Source organism: Chrysochloris asiatica, unplaced genomic scaffold, assembly GCF_000296735.1.
Source record: "Chrysochloris asiatica unplaced genomic scaffold, ChrAsi1.0 scaffold00092, whole genome shotgun sequence".
Lineage (NCBI taxonomy): Eukaryota > Metazoa > Chordata > Mammalia > Afrosoricida > Chrysochloridae > Chrysochloris > Chrysochloris asiatica.
Window position 1 is genome coordinate 11,892,561 of NW_006408610.1, and position 18,984 is coordinate 11,911,544.

At 43.4% G+C, this 18,984-nt stretch overlaps 1 protein-coding gene across 1 annotated transcript in view; it reads right to left on the reverse strand.

Annotated features, from left to right (window-relative positions):
* The window catches only part of FEM1B (fem-1 homolog b (C. elegans)), a 17,591-nt gene extending 4,531 nt beyond the window's left edge, over nt 1–13,060 (reverse strand). Inside the window, exon 1 of the mRNA XM_006866555.1 lies at nt 12,211–13,060. Coding sequence (XP_006866617.1) covers nt 12,211–12,458 — 248 coding nt within the window. The 5' untranslated portion in view covers nt 12,459–13,060. The remainder of the gene's footprint in view (nt 1–12,210) is intronic.
* Between the last annotated feature and the right edge of the window lie 5,924 nt (nt 13,061–18,984).

An 18,984-nucleotide genomic window follows, 5' to 3' on the forward strand; every position in this document is an offset into this window, starting at 1 on the left:
CAAGGTCGGTGGTTCAAGCTAACCAGCTGCTCCTCAGAAACCCTATACAGGGTCACTATGGGTCAGAATCGACTCGACGGCACTTAACAACAACAACATAATTCAGTTCAACCATTTCTGGAAAACTGTTTAATATATATTGTCCTGGAGTGGCGCTGTAGGATAAGCATAGACCGCAAGGTCAGTTTGAACTGCAAGGTCAGTGGTTCAAACTCACCAGCATTCTCCTCAGAAACCCATACAGGATCACTATGAGTCAATCTCAACTCAACAGCATTTAACAACAACTAAGATAAACATACACCTACAATGGAGTCCTGGTGTGGCGCTGTGGGTTAATGCGCCAGACTGAAAAGCTGTTTGATCTACAAGGTTTGGCAGTTCAAGCTCACCAGTTGCTCCTTGGAAACTCTATACATGGTCGCTATGGGTGGGATCTGACTCGATGGCACTTAACAAGAGAGTCCTCAGAGTCCTAGGGTGGGGCTATAGGATAAGCATTGGGCTGCTCAACCTCAAGGTCAGCAGAAATCCTACAGGGTCACTATGAGTAGGAACCAACTCAATGACACCTGTGTCCATTTTATTTGGTCTTTTGTATCTTTGTTGTAGAGCAGGGCTGGGCAATCTTTTTTGCTGCCAAGGGCCATTTGGATATTTATAATATCATTTAATATATATTTATATTGTTATGAAAAAAGCTCCTAGATTTGGTGAATTTCAAGTCCTGTCTGTAGTTGCCTTGGCAGGGCCAGACCAAATGATTTCGAGGCCTTACACAGTGCGGGGTGGACGTTCCCTACCCTTGTTGTAGAGGGTCCTTGTAGTACATCTGCTTGGTTCACCATCTTGCTGGAAGATGATCTTCATTATGATTTTGAGTTTTGTTCCACATTTTCTCCCATTCTATCCAAGGCCTTCTAATATCCCTTTCAGAGCAGCTGGTAGTGATAGCCAGGCACCCTCTAGTTCTGTGGTCTCAGCATTGTTCATACTGATGTTGAGGTGTTCCATTGGTCCAGTGGACTAATTGATTCCAAGCATCTTCAATTTTCATCACTTTTCTTTCCTCTGGACAGGGAGAGAGACCCATCGTAGCACCTTAGATGGCCACTCATAAGTTTTTAAGATCCCAATCTCTACTCACTTAAAGGTTTTTTTTGCAGCAGATTTGCCTAGTGCTACAGCACCACATCAGGGCTCATAAGAGGTGACACTACATGGGGATATGTGTGTGTGGGGGGGGGGGGGAGGGTAGAGGGCTCTGTGGAGTTGGTTCTGACTCATAACGACCCTGTGTAGGGTTTCTGAGGCAGTAAATCTTTCTCCTATGCAGTGCTGACACATTCGAACTGCTTTCCTTGTGCTTAGCAGCCCACAGCATAACCACAATGTATCAATGATCTTTACATGGACATAAATATATATAAAAGCTCATCAAGTAAAATGCATACTTTAGTTATGCATTTTACTAGGTATGTTACAGGCTCATGTAATTGACCTATGATAATTTTATATTTTCGAAAAATAGTGCAAAAAGACATGGTAACTCATTATGTAAGTATAACTATGTACTATGTATTTTTTTTCTTCAGCTACAAATATAATTTTAAAAGAGGTATAAATCTTTCTAAAGAAAAACACTTAAATTAGAGTTGTTATTATCAAGTATTTCCAATGTGTAAGCATTGTATTAAGTGTTTAATAATCAGTATCTCATTTGGCCCTCACAATAACCCCCCTCCTCCAAGGTTGGGAGTTCAAACCCACTAACCGGTCCTCAGAAACCCTGTGCAGGGTCACTATGAGTCAGAAGTGACTCAATGGTACTTAACAACAACAATAACCCTGTGAGGTTCCTAGGAACTATTATTATACAGATCTATAATTAAGAGGTTTACATGAAATTAGAAATTGTTTTGAAAACCACAAGCTGTATATCAAACATAAGGAAACAGTACAAATTACTGCTCAAACATTTGTTTCATTTTCAAGATCATTTTCTCTAACTAATCATTACTGTAATCTATCAAGAAAACAATACATAGTACATGTTGTTACTGTTACGTTCCATCCAGTTGATTCCGACCCATAGCAACCCTGTATAGGGTTTCCAAGGAGCAGCTGGTGAGCTTGAACCACCGACCCTGCAGTTCAAACAATTTTGCAATCTGACGCATTAGCCCACAGCACCACACCAGGACTCCAGACAAAGTTACACTTAATTAGTTACCATGTCTTCTTGCACTATTTTCCAAAAATATAAAATTATCATAGGTCAATTAACATGAATCTAAACTATCTAAGGAGTCCAAGTGTAGGATAAGCACTGAACCGCAAGGTCAATTTAAATCGCAAGGGTTGACAGTTCAAATTCACCAGCTGCTCCTCAGAAATGCTATACAGGTCACTATGCAGCACTGAACGACGACAAACGATCCAAAATTCAACTCCAATGCTACCTAGGTTATCTTTACCTCACTCTCACAATAACCTTGCAAGATAAGTAAGTATCAGTTCCATTTTAAAGATGGAAAAAAATACTAAAATTGTTCAAAAGATTTTTCTGACCTCAAACTCCCTAGAATTTAAAATCTAAAAAGTAAAAAATTAAACTGAAAATATGTACTTTACCTGGTTTTTAAAATGGAAACTAAATGGTCAACTTAATTATTTGTTGTTTTTAAGTGCCGTGGAGTTAGTTCTAACTTACAGCGATCCTATATAGGGTTCGCTCTGGTAGCGTAGTGGTTACAACTCGGGCTGCTAACCTCAAGGTCGGCAGTTCGAAACTACCAGCCATTCTGCAGGAGAAAGATGAGGCTTTCTGCTCCCGTAAAGATTTACAGCCTCGGAAACCCTGTGCATGGTCACTATGAGTCGGAACCGACTCCACGGTACTTAACAACAACATATAAGGTTGCCAAGGAGCAGCGGATGAGTTTGAACCACAGACCTTGTGATTCAAATGTACCTTGCAATCCTGTTTTATCCCATAATGCCACACTAAGACTCTAGTTTAATTATAGGCTAATATTTTTCTATTTTTCCTTCAGCTATATAGTGATGTGATTGGAGCCTCAAAAAAGTTTACCTATTTTTAGTGAGATAATTAAATTTTTTAAATATTTTATGAAAAATTGTATTATTATAAGGGAAGAATGTCCACTCTCATCACCACTATGCAATATTGTATTAGAAGTCCTATTATTGTTGTTGTTGTTGTTAAGTGCCGTTGAGTCGATTCTGACCCATAGCAACCCTGTATAGGGTTTCCGAGGAGCAGCTGGTGAGCTTGAACTGCCAACCTTGCAGTTCAAACGGCTTTGCAGTCTGGCGGAGGCAAGAAAAAGAAATAAAAGATAGGCAGACTGGAAGAAGAGAAGTAATATTATCCCCATTTACAGATGATATGATCCTACACAAAGAAAATCCCAGAGTCTACAAGAAAGCCTCTAGAGTTAATAGAGGAAATTAGCAAAGTTGCAAGGTGCAAGATCAACAAATAAAAATCTGTTCTATATATTAACAGTAAGAAATCTGAAAGACAGTAGGCAAACAACTGCATATACAATAGCATCTAAGAGAACAAAATACCTAGAAATATTTGCCATGAACTTTTTGAAGCCCCCTCCTACAACTACGTAATCAAAACAGCCTGGTATTGGTATAACCATACATAACAGACCAAGGTAACAGAATTGAGAGACAAGAAATAAACCCACACATCTATGGTCAACTGATTTTTAACAAGGAAATGGCCATTCGGTGCAGAAAGAAGAGCCTCTTTACTAAAAGGTGCTGGAAAAACTAGATTCCTACATGCAGGAAAATGAAAGAGCTCCCAGTCTCACAACAGACACTAAACCACATCCCAGGGAGCACTGGTGTGGCGCTGGAGGAGCAGCACTGGACTGCTAGCCACAAGGCTGGTGGTTCAAACCCACCAGCTGTTTCTTAGAAACCCTATAAAGGGTCGCTATGAGTCAGAATTGACTCAAGGGTACATAACAACAAAAAAATACCTAAATAAATGGAACTTCTTTTATTAATCAAAAAGACTTTGCCAAAGAAAGTTAAATGACAAGCTACCAACTGGGAGAATACCTTCAGAATCATATATTCAATTTTGTTGTTGTTGTTGTAAGTGCCATCAAATCGGTCTGACTCACAGTGATTCTGCATAGGGTTTCCAAGGCTTTAAATCTTTGCTGGAACAGAAAGCCTCATCTTTCTCCCATGGAGTGGCTAGTAAGCTTGAACGGCCAATTTGTGGTGCGCAGTCCAGTGCTAATCATATGGAGTCACCATGCTCCCATTTATCCAATAAGAATCTAAGAACCAGCAGCTCCTCGGAAACCCTCTACAGGGTTGCTATGGGTCAGAATCAACTTGAAGGCACGTAGCAACAACAATATTATATATATATATATAAACTTCAACAAAAAGACAAGTAACTCAATCAAAAAAATGAAGGACTGGAATAGACATTTCACTAGAGAGAACATTCAAATGGTCACCAAGCGCATGAAAAAATGCTCAAGGTCCCACACAGAATGGGAGAAAATGTGGAACAAAACTCAAGATGAGTTATTTTTTAAAAAACCAAAACCGGTTTACTGGCCTGGAAGAACCTGGATGGGACTACGGCCCTTGGCCACCCTTCAGGTCTAGAAAAGAACACCCTTATGGTCCAATTTTCAGCCAAGCAGCAGATAGGTTTATAGAGGAGGACAAGAACACTAGCAAGGTATGCTCATCGTAGAATGGCCAACCATTCAAAATCAAAAGGGCAACATGTTCCTAAGGACAAAGTTGAGAAGGGATGGGAACGTGAGTGTAATGCAAATAGGAACCACAGAAAGTGGGATAACTGTTGTTGCATGGAGGGGATTGTAAGGCTCAAACTCACCAGGAGCTCCTCGGAAACCCTATACTGAGTTATGTCAGTCAGAACTCAACAACAACATACACAGATACAATGGAATACTATTCAGCAAGTAAGATAAATGTATCAAGATACATGATACAACATTGCTATATCGTTCGAAGACATTATGCTAAATGAAATAAGCCAATCACAAAAGGATAAGTATTGTATGATCTCATTTACATTAAAAGACAAGAAAAGGCCAATGTACAGAGACCAGTTGATTAGTGGTTACTAGAAGCAGCATGAGGGGGAAGGAGCACATCAAGGGGAAGGCTGCACAGCCATTACTGTGACTGCTGTCAATATGCTAATCACCTGTAAAAAGCTGAGTTGGCAGTTTGTATGACAGATTTATTTACACCTATCAAAAAACAAGAGTAGCTGTCAAAGGCAGCTTGTTGCTAAGTACCATCCTTCCAATACATAGCAACCCTATGTAGGGTTTCTGTAGAGCGACAGGTAGGTTTAAACCACTGACCTTGTGGTTAGCAGTCCAGTGCCTATCTTATAGCACTACACAGGACTCCAAGGCTACTTAAGTACAACCAAACACCTACTGAGATTTGGTTTCTTGGTTTGGAGGGCTCGGGTCACAGTTAACTGACTTAATAGTCTGTGCAGTGCTTCTGTTCTACCTGCTAATACCTGGGTCTTAAAAGCTGTAAGCAGCCATCTAAGACATAACAATTAGTCTCTATTCACCTGCAGCAACAGAAGAAGGAGTGTCAGGAAGGAAAGAGATGGATTGTGATGGTAACTACCTGAACAGCTGCCTCTTCTGCTATGAAGCCAGAACTGAACGGTACCCGGTTCCAATACTAAAAATTTTGATCAAAGATCCTACAAAGAATCCTCATCAAAATGGGGGAAATGCAAAACAGAATTTCAAATTTTTGTGGAATCCAAATTTCCTGGAGCCATGAAGGTTGGCTGTACCCATAAAACTACTGTGCTGAGATAATCTTTGACTCTTAAACCAAAAATACCCCTGAGGTCCTCATAAAACAAAGCAACAGCCAAGCTTAACCAGTAAAATAGATCTGCCTTGAGCATTATATTTTTTAAAGGACTATCTGTATGGGATCAAACTGACCAGAACCTAAGTAGTTTATATTACTGGGAGAAGGATGACTCAGGAAAGAAGGGTACGAATGGCTGCACACACACAGTTGACTGTAATCAATGTCACTAAATGGTACGTACAGAAATGCATGAACTGCTGTATGTTTTGCTGAGTAGATTCTCAACAACAACAAAATCTTTTTTTTTAATGTATTGCAGAATGCTTTATAAATTACTAGTGTTTTAGAAACACTAGTCTTAGTAAATTCAGAATGCCTACATCAAAATAAAAAATATTAAACAAATTAAAGGAAATTATAATTCAAATATCTTGGACATTCCTTTGTAGTAGTTAGGGGCCATCAGGTCAGTACTGACTCATAGCAACCCTATGCACAACAGAACGAAACACTGCCCAGTCCTGGGCCAACCCCACAATTGTTGCCACACTTGAGCCTATCGATGCCGCCACTTTGCCAATCCATCTCGCTGTGGGTCTTCCTCTTTTTCTCTGACCCTCCACCTTACCAAACATGATATCCTTCTGCAGCAACTGGTCCCTCCTGACAATATTCCGAAGCATGAGAGACGAAGTTTGTCCATCTTGGCCTCCAAGGAACACTCTGGTTGTACTTCTTCCAACACAGATCTGTTGGTTCTTTCGGCAGCCCATGGCACTTTCCAATATTCTCCTCCAACACCATAACTCAAAAGCATCGATTCTTCTATGGTCTTCCTTATTCACTGGCCAGCTTCCGCATGCATATGAGGATACTGAAAATACCATGGTTTGGGTCAGGCGCACCTTAGTCCTCAAGCTGACATCTTTGCTCTTCGATTTGCCTAATGCAATATGTCATTTGATTTCTTGACTGCTGCTTCCATGAGTGTTGATAGTTGATTCAAGAAGAATGAAGTCCTTGATAACTTCAATCTTTTCTCTGTTGATAAGAATGTTTATTGGTCCAGTGAGGACTTTTGGTTTCTTTACATTGAGATGCAATCCATACCGAAGGCTGAACTCTTTGATCTTCATCAGTAAGTATTTTAAGTCCTCTTCACTTTCAGCAAGCAAGGTTGTATCATCTGCATATCGCAGGTTGTTAATGAGTCTTCCTCCAATAACGCAGACATTCCTAGGTACATAAAATTGAGTGCAGATAACAATAATAAACCAAAAGTATTTAACAGAAAATAAAGTTATAATAAAATAAATATGACAGTTACTTAGTTCCTATGGGAGAAGAAGTTCTGGTGATATAGAGCTGCTTCTTAAGAGAAAGATGAGGCTTTCTGCTACCATAAAGATTTAACATTCTCAGAAATCCTATACAGGGTCACTATGAGTTGGAACCAATGCAACAGCACACAACCACCACCACCACCATGGGAGAAGCATTATAAAATACTGATCTCTTTAGATTCAGTCCAAAATTGCAATGCAAACATTCTATTATGTATTTCATGTTAAAATCAAGGGTCCATAATCTGATACTCTCCTTTTCAAACAAAAAGCATACATCAGACAGTGAAAACATTCCATGATAGAAGAGAACATTTCTGATCACAAAGCTAATGTATTCTACTTCCTGGTTCAATCAATTTTAAATAGGAAAGCTTGGTTCAAGCATTTCAAATGGGAGTAAGAAATCAATTAAAGGCAAGTGATCAGCACTTAAGTCATTTAATCAAAATACTTAAAATCATTTATTTGATCAAATACTGGTGGTGTTAGGTACAATCAGTGGATTCCAACCCATAGCGATCCTGTGTAGGGTTTCTTAGGAGTGACTAATGAACTTGAACCGCCAACCTTGTGGTTCAAAACAACTTTGTAGTCCAGCGCATTAACTTACAGCACCACACCAGGACTCCAGTATGTTTTTGTTGTTGTTGTTTAGTGCTGCTGAGCCGGTTCCAACCCATGACAACCTGGTACAGGGTTTCTGAGGAACAGCTGGCGAGCTTGGACCGCCAACCTTGTGGTTCAAACCAACTTTACAGTCCCAAGTAATTAACCCACAGTGCCACACCAGGAACTGGACTCCAATATAGTTCCTTGAAATACACACTTCCGGTGATTTTCCAAATGCTGTCATTGAGCAAAACGATGGCATGGTCCTTATTCCTTTTCCCCACCTAGATATGTACTAAAGGAATTAATACCAGCACTGATTTTAAAAGTATGAGATCTTGTTCTCCATAGCCATGTCAGCAAACCTCATTTAGGTCACAAGTTCCCCACAAACAGGCACAGAGCAGTTAGATCCTCAGGACTCAGGCCAGCACAGTACCCCACGGTCAAAGGATACTTGCCCTTTATAATGTTCCCTTTCTACAGCATTCTTAGCAGTTTCCCATTCTCCAACTAATGAGTCCTCTTTCATTCCCATTCATGTCATTTTTCTTCTTGTCCATTCAACCATATTAATTTTGGCTGTTAAACCATATATAAAATCAACTCCTGATACTTCTAAAAAAATGTGAACAGGATTCAAATATCAGCATGGGGTTTCATCTGGTTGGGTGGTCACTTCCCCTTGTATAAAAATCCACTTTAGGATTCACACAGAAACTGCTGAATTGGTGTATGTTTTGCTGTGTATATTCTCAATAACAACAAAATAAGTGAATATATATATAAATATATATCTATGATTGCTGGTGTGGTGTTGTAGGATCAGCACTGGACTGACAAACCACCAGATCAGCAGTTCAAAGTCACAAGGTGCTCCTTGGAAACCATATACAGGGTTGATATGAATGGGAACCGGCTTGACAGCACTAACAACAGTAACATATATATGCTGTGTTGTTAAGTGTCGTGGAGTCGGTTCTGACTCATAGCCACCCTGAACAGGGTTTCCAAGGGTGTAAATCTTTATGGGAGCAGAAGGCCTCATCTTTCTCCCGCGGAGCAGCTGGTAGTTTCGAACTGCTGACGTTGCGGTTCGCAGCCCGATTTATAACCACTACACTACCAGAGCTCCTTAACATATATATATGTATATATATGTATATGTGATGTGTGTGTGTGTGTGTGTATATATATATATATATAATCCACTTTAGTTTCCTAAAGCATTATAGAGGCTTTAGGCAGAATACAGACTTTTAATTTTTTTTAATTTTTATCTTCATGTCTCTCTCATGCAAGCACACGCATTCACACACACAAATGTAGCACATCAAATCATAATTACACATAGAATAAGAAGTGATCATTTAAAGAAAAATCCTAAGTCAACAATAGGATAAGTGGTAAATGGTGTAAAAAAACTGTAAAGTTGACATGCAAAGTGACTAAAAAATTGGACACACATAACACAACAGTCCACAGAGACCTTGCTAGTCTCCACCTGGCCATCAGTCTCTCATGCCAAAAGGAATCTATGGGATCAAGAGCCAGCCCCAAAGGATGAGTGAGGAGTTCCCGTGCAGCACTACCGGATAAGCACTGGACCACAAAGTTGATTTGAACAGTAAGGTCAGTAGTTCAATCTCACCAGGCGCTCCTCAGAACCCTTCTACAGGGTCACTATGAGTTGGAACAGAGTCCATGGCACTTAACAACAACAAAGGATGAGTAAGCTCAGACTGTCAGCAACTCACTCAGGGTGGGTGACATTTCCTCAATGTATAGAATGGATGCAAAATGAACACATCACATTTGCAAACAATCTGTTTTTCTGGCACTGAAATGCCAAAATGACTGGGATAAACCACAAAATAATCTCACAGGGTGCTGTGGGTGATGTGAGTGTGCAGACGTTGACCATGAACTTCAATTCTTCCCTTTTATTAATTAGTAAAGTCCTTAAAAGTAGAAGCTTTACATTTCTTTTGTAACTTCCATAGACTGTGGCACGCTCTAGGCCCATGGAAGGTATTAAATAAAACAAATGCTAATAAATGCACAATTATAATAGTCCATGAACTAAACTGAGATTCAAGAAAGCTCACACAAAATCAGAACTGATGGGAACATTCCCAATTGCAATCACTTGATACTTTCACACAAGGATCATCAAAACCTGGCCTCCACCTTTCCAGTCACCCACAATTTCTTAATTACCCGGACATGAATCTGTTCCAGTAACCACACTTGAAACACTTACACCTGCACCTCGATGCTAAATTTTTTTTCTTTACTTCTTATTATCTTTCAAGACCCACCTCAAATCCATCTCTTGGGTGAAGCCTTCCCTGATTGCCCCAGGCTAGGCTGAGCACTTCCCCCATCCCTGTGCTCCCTCAGTAGTCCACATATTCCTATAATCCTAAATGGTTTGGCAGCTGCAATTACTCATTTATATATCTTTGACTCTCTTGCCCACTAGATTGTGTTCTCCTCCAGAGTGGGAACAGGACATTATTCATCTCTGCAAACCCAATCCCTACCAGAAAGCCTGGCCCCCAGCAGGTGTTCAATAAATGTTTGCTTCATTTCACTAGCTAGTGCAGAATAGTGAGCAGAGTAAGTCACTATATGGTCCATATGTGTACCCACACAGTACATAGAAAGCCAGTACACAGAACATGGGATCAACAGTGCATTTCTAATCATTTCAAACTCTTTCACCTGTCACCTCTAAATACCTTTCTCTAATGGCTGAGGAGCTCTGGGCTGCAAACTGCAAGGTCAGCAGTTCAAAGCTACCAACTCCTCCGCAGGAGAAAGATGAGGCTTTCTGCTCCCACAAAGATTTACAGCCTCGGAACCCCTGTTCAGGGTCGCTATGGGTTGGAACCAAGTCGAAGGCAATTAACAAAATCAGCAATGGTTGAGGAACAGAGCAGTAAGTAAAGCCTTTGCAAATTCAGGAGAAAACTTTCTCTCCCCACTATTCTCCCTTATCCACATAGGCTCCTAGCAGCAGTGTGCCAGCAGCTGTTACTGCAGATTCCCCTCTCAGTGGGGCAGGTGCCTGTAACAGCTGGGATGGTGCTGGAAGTACAGGGGTCATTCTGCTTCAATCCCCCAGGAGTGTGGAGGAGGTCAGACTGTGGAAATGCAGAGTCACAGAAACCAATTAAGAGAAAACACGCATGAATCAGGTAGCCGTCTTTGGTCAACATGAAAGACCATCTTCTTAGTGTCTACAAAAGTAGTACGTGAGATTGGCCACCACCCGTGGGTATCATTTCATTAACATGTAATATTCTAAAATACTTTTCATCTAAAATAAACAAAAGAAAAAGCTTTTATTATTTAACCCAAAATTCAACATTGCCCAGTCATCTTAAAAAAGAAATGCTTCTAGGCAGATTTTAGCTAGTCAGTTTTCAGTAACCAAAGCGACACATTTAAGCATGGACCTCATCTACTTCAAAACACAGCAGCTTCTAGAAAACTTACGGACTGGCACAAATTAACAAAAGGAAATGGAACCAATGAAAACCTTTAAGAAGGTGCGATCTCTAAAACTTTAAAATCCTCCAGCACAGAAAGGGGATAATGTCAAACAACGCTGTGCCCAACATCATACCAAAAATTATACAAAAGTAAACCCAAGGGCAAATTTGAACTATGGTAATATGAATTTTTGTAACTCCCTACTTCTCTGACCGTAAATGAGCAAGTTTCCCCACAATCTCACAGTGTGCCATGTAATTTAACAATGGCATCAGCTCCTTCATCAGACCCAACAACATATTGACCCTGAGTAATAAAGAAGAGTCGGAATCATGTCTTGGGATGCGTGGCAGCGAGACAATCTCTTAAAACGGCAGCGGGAGCTGCTGCTGGTTCTTGGGGCTTATGTTCACACTAGGGCCACAGCAACCTGCCTGAAGGCTTGATGGTACCACTCACTTGAAGTGGGGAAGGGGAACTGGGTGGCCAAATAATTCATCAGAGGTCCAGCTGCTGGTCTCGGTTACAAGCCCAGTACTGATAAAGGTAAAACCTGGAAACACCTCCTCCATACTGGTTCACAGCCTATCTAGTAAAGAAAAAGAGTATCTATTAGACATCAAGACAGAGGGCATGGCTAGCTACCCACAGAGGGAAAAGGGGAGGGGTCCAGAAATGGGCAGCAAAGCATGGGATGGAGCATCCGCCCCGGACGATGAAGTGGGCATTAGTTGGGGAAAGAGGAGGTACCAAACCGGGCAAGGGAGCGCCTCCATCAAGAGAGGGTGAGGAAGGAGAGCCCGAGAAGGGGTGGGTGCCGTGCGCGTCGGAGAGCAGGCTGGAGTCGGGCTGTACCTACCCGTCGAAGCGGACGGTACCAGTCTGCTGGGTCTGCACCCGATAATGTTCTAACAGCAAGCGCACCACCTTGGCGTGCCCATTGCGGGCTGCGATGATGAGGGGCGTGGAGCGCTGCCCTCCCTGCTGACTGACGTAGCCCAGCAGATAGCGGATGTCGCTTTCAGACCGGTTAAGTAGCAAGGCGGCCAGAGTTAACACCTTGCCCTCGCTGGCCGCCTTGTAGACATAGCCAGCCAGGCCCTCCATGGCCGCCGCCAACTCCAACACCCGTTTGGTCGCCACCGCTGCTGCTGCCTGGCGCCCCCGGAGGCCGCGTTCGCCAGAGCTTCCAACCCGGACCCTCAAAGCCCATTCAACAGGGGGCCGTCGCCGCCGCCGCCGCGCCCAGGCAGCAGCGCAGCCTGGGGAGGGCGGAGACGCAGAGGTGGCCGAGTGCCGCGGGGGGCACGTCCACGACCCAGCCTGGACAGGTAGGTGGGCGGTCAGGGCCGCCCCCAAGGCCCCAGGCGACTGCCCTGGGCCGAGGGGATCTCCATAGCGGCCGCCGCCCCGGGCCTCAGGCCGGACCCCTCCTTCCTGCGGGCTGCGACAGGCGCGTGCCCGAGCTACGGGTCGCCGGCGGGATCCCGAGAGGGCCGCGCGCGCCCCAGATGGTGAATGACGGGCGCCTCTCGCTGGACCTAGCCTGCCGGGCTAAGGCCTAAAACTTCCGCCTCTCTCCGCCCTCTGGCTGGAAGGAACCCACAGGGGCTCGTCCACCAACGCTCGAAAGGACTGGGCACTGTCGATGGCTTCGGGGGATCCACGTCCGTGGGGCCCGAAATGATGCGGTGTGCTCCCGCAGTAGCAGCCCGGAACTCCAGGCGGGAAGGAAGGCCAACCTACGCCGCCTGGGCGGGGAGCGGGAGGGACGGTTGAGGGGTGTGTCTCTCCCAAAGATGACCGGCGGGAAAGCAAGGCCCTGGTGAAGAAAGGTTCTGGTACCGGAGTCGACCCATCATTAGTTTGGGCCGGAATGTCCTCAGTGCCCTTGACGCATGGAGCCACCTCTTGGCCCCGTACACGACCCTAAGGGTCCCTAGTCAGGGAGGGGTCGGAGCGGGTGCGCTGAACTCTGGAGCCTACCCTGCTGACCTCTCTCTGCCCAGGGAGAAATTTATTGCAGGTCCATTTTGAGGAAATGGTGACTGTTGGGGGTCTCCGAAATGTGAAGGGAGTAAGGACCATGGACTCAGATTGAGAAGTTGGGCCTGCCCTCCCTGGAAAGGGAGAAATGTGTGAGAATAGTGGGAAGCAAGGGGAGCCACTACAGCAGTGGGAAGAGGAAAGATGTCCTAGGGAGGAAGGAGAGTTGTGTGTTCAGACGGAGCACAACTGACAGGGAGCCTCCCGAGCCAAGGTTTCCTCCTGCACCTCACAAAGTTGATAAAAACTTGAAAAGATCATTTTTTCCAACGAACACTAAAGGTCTCCTGTGTCACTTGGAGCACTAGTGGCAGAGTGGGTTACACAGTGGCCTGCTAAATCACAAGGTCAGCAGTTCAAAGCCACCAGCTATTCCAAGGGAGAAAGATGAGGTTTTCTGCTCTCCTAAAGATAAACAGCCTCAGAAACCCTCTACAGGTCGGTATGAGTAGGAACTGACTCAACAGCACACAACTATGGCACTGAGGTATGATAGCGCTTGGAATTCAGTGGCAGACCAGATAGACACAGACCCCTTAAGGAGCTTGAGTTGTGAGGGAGGCAGACAATAGACAAGTAAACAACTGCTAAACAAAATAAAGGGCTGGGAGGTGAAGGGTGCTAGTTTAGTTTGATGGTCAGGGAGAAACTCAATTAAAAGTGACAAGAAAGACAGTATTCTGGCAGAGGGGAATATCTAGTACAAAGACCCTGTTGTGTATATAGGAATTGGTTCTCGAAGTCTAGGGTTTCTAAGGCTTTATACCTTTACAGGAGCAGAAAGCCTCACCTTTCACCCATGGAGTGGCTGGTGGACAAAGACCCTAATGAACAAACAGTTTTGGTGAACAGAAAGGTCAGTGTGTCCGTGACAATTCAAATGTGTGACCTGGGGGCTCCCTCCTCAACAGTTCCTTTTCCCACTGACTCATGTAGAACAGCCAGGCTCCTCATCTGGTCGTCCTCTTCCACCTCCTTTGCCCCCCTCTCTCTGTGCAGTATGACCACCTGGACACAAGCTGTCGGCCATGGAGGAGTGCTGCCTTTCTAGGAAAGACCCTCCCCTACAGTCTTTTGCCTCTATTATGTCCCTGCCTCCCTCTTCTCCTAGTTGACTTTATTTTTTTTTAAGTTTTTATTGTGAATTGAGTGATAGTTTTCATGGGGGAACATCAGTTTTACACTCATCATTTCATTTCAATGGTTACAGTCTCCTCCATACATCATCATTCAACAGTATTTGCCTCTATTCCCCATGCTTGCTTTTTGGGATTGTTTTGGCAGGATGTGTACACAAAAACACTCAGGAATATATCATCGTTTAAACAACCACAGGGCACATTCTGCAAGCCTGCCTTCTGGCCACCAGCACCTGGCCAGAAGGTTCTGTGTGGGGATCAGGATTCCACCTAAGGTCCTATATACTACAAAGGCTCCGCAGGACGCCTATTTAACTGGGAAAGTTCTAGAACCCCTTTTAGGTATTCTAATCAGTTATAGGCTGAAGATGGGCTTACAAGCTTTCTGTAATCATGTTTCCCTATATTCCTTTCTATCCCACACAAGTGTCTGTTTTACAGTATTAGGCAAGGAAAACAAATATAAGACAGTCAATTATCTTAACATTATTTCCCCTGTTTTTACCCATTCAGACTATGCCTCGATCCCTGTATCACAGAGCCCTATTGTTCCAAGGCCGAGCATGCATCACTATTTACCTCTGTCCCATTTAGCCCATGCAAACCTGCCTCAGTGTTCCCCTATCTACTGTATTTCTCCCATCCCCCCCTCTTGTGTATTGCCCTCCCCCTAGCTGATTTTTTTTTTTAAACCAAAAAACCAAACCTACTGCCATCAAGTTGATTAAAACTCATAGTGACCCTCTAGGGCAGACGAGAACTGCTCCACAGGGTTTCAGAATGCAAGTCTTTATGGGAGCAACCTCCACCTTTCTCCTGTGGAGCAGCTGGTGGGTTTCAACTGCCAACCTTGCGGTTAGCACCTCAATGCTTAACCCAAAGAGCCAACAGGACTGCTTTTTGAAGGTGACTTAAAAAGTCTGGTGATAGTTTTCATGGGGGACACAGATGCTTTCCCCCAGACCTGATTCATCCAGACATTCATTGCTGGATCAGAAACTTCTTTCTTCCTCATCTTGCCCTCCCACCTCAATCTTGTGATGTAACTGGGAGGGTACTAGGTGGTGGGGCTGGATGGACCAAGAGTCACACCACAGTGGGGCTAAGAGCTTGCACTAAGTAGCCAAACTCCTCCCTGGATGGAAATATACCCTGCTCCAGCAACCTAAAACCAGTACCAATTTCTACTCTTTTCATCTATATTAATTGCAGTTACCTAGTACAGGGTTCTGGCCTTCTAGGAGCTCAATAGCTGTTAGCTAAGAAGAGACTATTGGTGGTTTGTTGTTAAGTGCTGTCAAGTCGGTTCCAACTCATAGCAACCCAGTATAGGGTTTCCTAAGAACGGCTGAGTCAAACACCGACCTTGGGGTTCAAACCAAGTTCGTGTGCTTATTTGCATGCCTCCATTTACCTGGGCTTGGAGGATGATGTCTGAAGACAGGATGTATAAACAGATCAAGGCTGCTTTGCCAAAGCCCAGACCCAGAAATAGTTCCTGTGTTTCTGAGCTATTCTCCCTTTGATAGAAACAGAGCAACCAAACAGTAGTAAATCCCAGTCAGAAGTAGTTATATTCAGATGGACACTGACTTACTGAAGACTGACTACAAACTGCAACCTTCAACCAGAACAAAAGGCAGGCCCAAGTGTCACCAGCACTTTCTTTCATAGAGATTGTGCAGTGGCCCAGTGGATTTGGGTTTGGGATGGGAGCCTAGTAGTAGAATTATCCAGGTTGTCCCTAGCCTTACAGCTCTGAGTCAAGGGAGTGCCTTGGAATTGGTATCTGTTGACTTGTGAAAGATCCTGGTCTCGGCTTCTGTAACCCTGGTGTTTCCTCAGTTCCTTGGTGATCTTCTTCACAAGGCATCCACCTCCTCCTTTTGTGCAGCTTTGTCTCGACTGCGCCTTATAACTCAGAAGTGATCAGGTTAGGACACACCCTATGCTGAGATGGCCTAATTAACATAGCAGAAAACCCTGTTTGCAAAGGAATTACCTCCACAAGGGGTGGTGTTATTGTTAAGTGCCATGGAGTCAGTAGAGACTCATAGGGATCTTTTGCACAACAGAACAAAACACTGCCCAGTTCTGGGCCAACCTCACTATTGTTGCCACACTTGAGCCTATTGATGCTGCCACTTTGCCAATCCATCTCACTGGGGGTCTTCCTCTTTTTCTCTGACCCTCTACCCTATCAAACATGAAATCCTTCTCCAGCGACTGGTCCCTCCTGACAATATGTCCAAAGTATGAGGGACGAAGTTGGGCCATCTTGGCCTCCAAGGAACACTCTGGTTGTACTTCTTCCAACACAGATCTGTTAGTTCTTTTGGCAGCCCATAGCACTTTCAATATTCTCCTCTAACACCAAAACTCAAAAGCATCAATTCGTCTATAGTCATCCTTATTCACTGTCCAGCTTTCACATGCATATGAGGTGATTGAAAATACCATGGCTTGGGTCAGGCGCACCTTAGTCCTCAAACTGACATCTTTGTTCTTCAACACTTGAAAAGGATCTTGTGCAGCAGATTTGCCTAATGTGATACGTCGTTTGATTTCTTGACTGCTGCTTCTGTGAGTGTTGATAGTTGATCCAAGAAGAATGAAGTCCTTGACAAATTCAATCTTTTGGGTGCCATCTAATAGGCTCCACTTGTGGTGACCCTATAAGGAGCTCTGGCAGCATAGTGGTTATGAGTCAGGCTGCTAACCTCAAGATCAGCAGTTTGAAACTACTGCAGGAGAAACTTGAGGCTTTCTGCTCCTGTAAAGATTTATAGCCTCAGAAACCTTATACTACCAACTCCACATCTCACCATCCTCTCTTCTAAGAGGATGTACTTCTTCCAAAAAAGGTTGGTTTGTTCTTCTGGCAGTCCATGAGGCTTTCAGTATTTTTCACCAATACCATAATTAAAATGTATCCATTCCCCAATCTTCCCCATTCATTTCCAGCTTTCACATGCATATGAGGCAAGTGAAAATACCTTGGTTTGAGTCAGGTGCGTCTTAATCCTCAAATTGACATGTTTGCTCTTTAACACTTTAAAGTGGTCTTTTGCAGCACATTTGCCCAATGCGATATGTCCTTTGATTTCTTGACTGCTGCTTCCATAAGCATTGATTTCAGATCCAAGTAAAATGAACTCTTTGATAATTTTAATCTTTGTGCCATTTCCCAGGACGTCCTTCATGAGTTGTGAGGATTTTTGTTTCCTTTACATTGAGTTGTAATCCATACTGAAGGCTGTATTCTTTGGTTTTCATCAGGAAGTGCTTAAAGCTTTCTTTCAGTAAGTAAGGTGGTTTCATCTGCATATCGCAGGTGTTTAATAAGCCGTCCTCCAATTCCAATGCCATTTTCTTCATATAGTCCAGCTTCTTGGAAGTGCTCAACATACATATTAAATAAACCTGGTGGAAGGATACAACCTGACCCAGACCTTTCCTGATTTTAAATCCCTCAGTATTCCCTTGCTCTGTCTGAGTGACTGCCTCTTTTCTGTGTACAGATTCAACATGGGCACAATTCAGTGTTCTGGAACAACCATTCTTCTCAGTGTTATCCATAGTTTGTTATGATCCACACAGTCCAATGCCTGTGCGTAGTCAATGAAACACAAGTAAACATCTGTCAGGTATTCTCTGCTTTCAGCCAGAATCTATCTGACGTCAACAAGATATCCCTTAGTCCACATCCTCATCTGATTCCAGCTTGAATTTCTGACAGCTCCTTGTGGATGTGCTGCTTCATCCTTTTTTCTTTTTTTTTTTTTTTCTGTCTTTAACTCTCTTCCCTGTCACCCAAGTTACCACATGGATAGCTATGAGTCAGAACCAATTCGATGGCACAACAACAACAATCCCCCAGCCAATGAATAATTCTCCCTTTCCTCCTACCTATGGTAACCTTCATACAATGTTTCTGTTAGCATGAAAACCTTTTCTTGACTTTTTTACCAAGTGTTCTCATATCGTATTTATCCTGTTGTTAATGACTAATTTCACTCAACATGTCTTCCAGGTTCCCCTGTGTTATGAGGTGTTTCACAGATTCACTGTAATTCTATAACGAATCAGGCTGCAAACTGCAAGGTCAGCAGTTCGAAACTACCAGCTGCTCCGCAGGAGAAAGATGAGGCTTTCTGCTCCCGTAAAGATTTACAGCCTCGTAAAGATTTACGCTGTTCAGGGTCGCTATGGGTCAGAACCGACTTGATGGTACTTAACAACAACAACTACTGTAATTAATCATTTTTTAAAGTTACCTTTAGCAAAAGTTTACTTGTATGTAATATTAATCATATTGGTTAATAATTTCCACATTTTGGGGGGGTCACATTCTTTGGAATAGGCACAAATATGGATTTCTTCCAGTCAACTGTCCAGACAGATGTCCTCCAAATTTCTTGGCATAGACGAGAGCGTGCTTCCAGTGT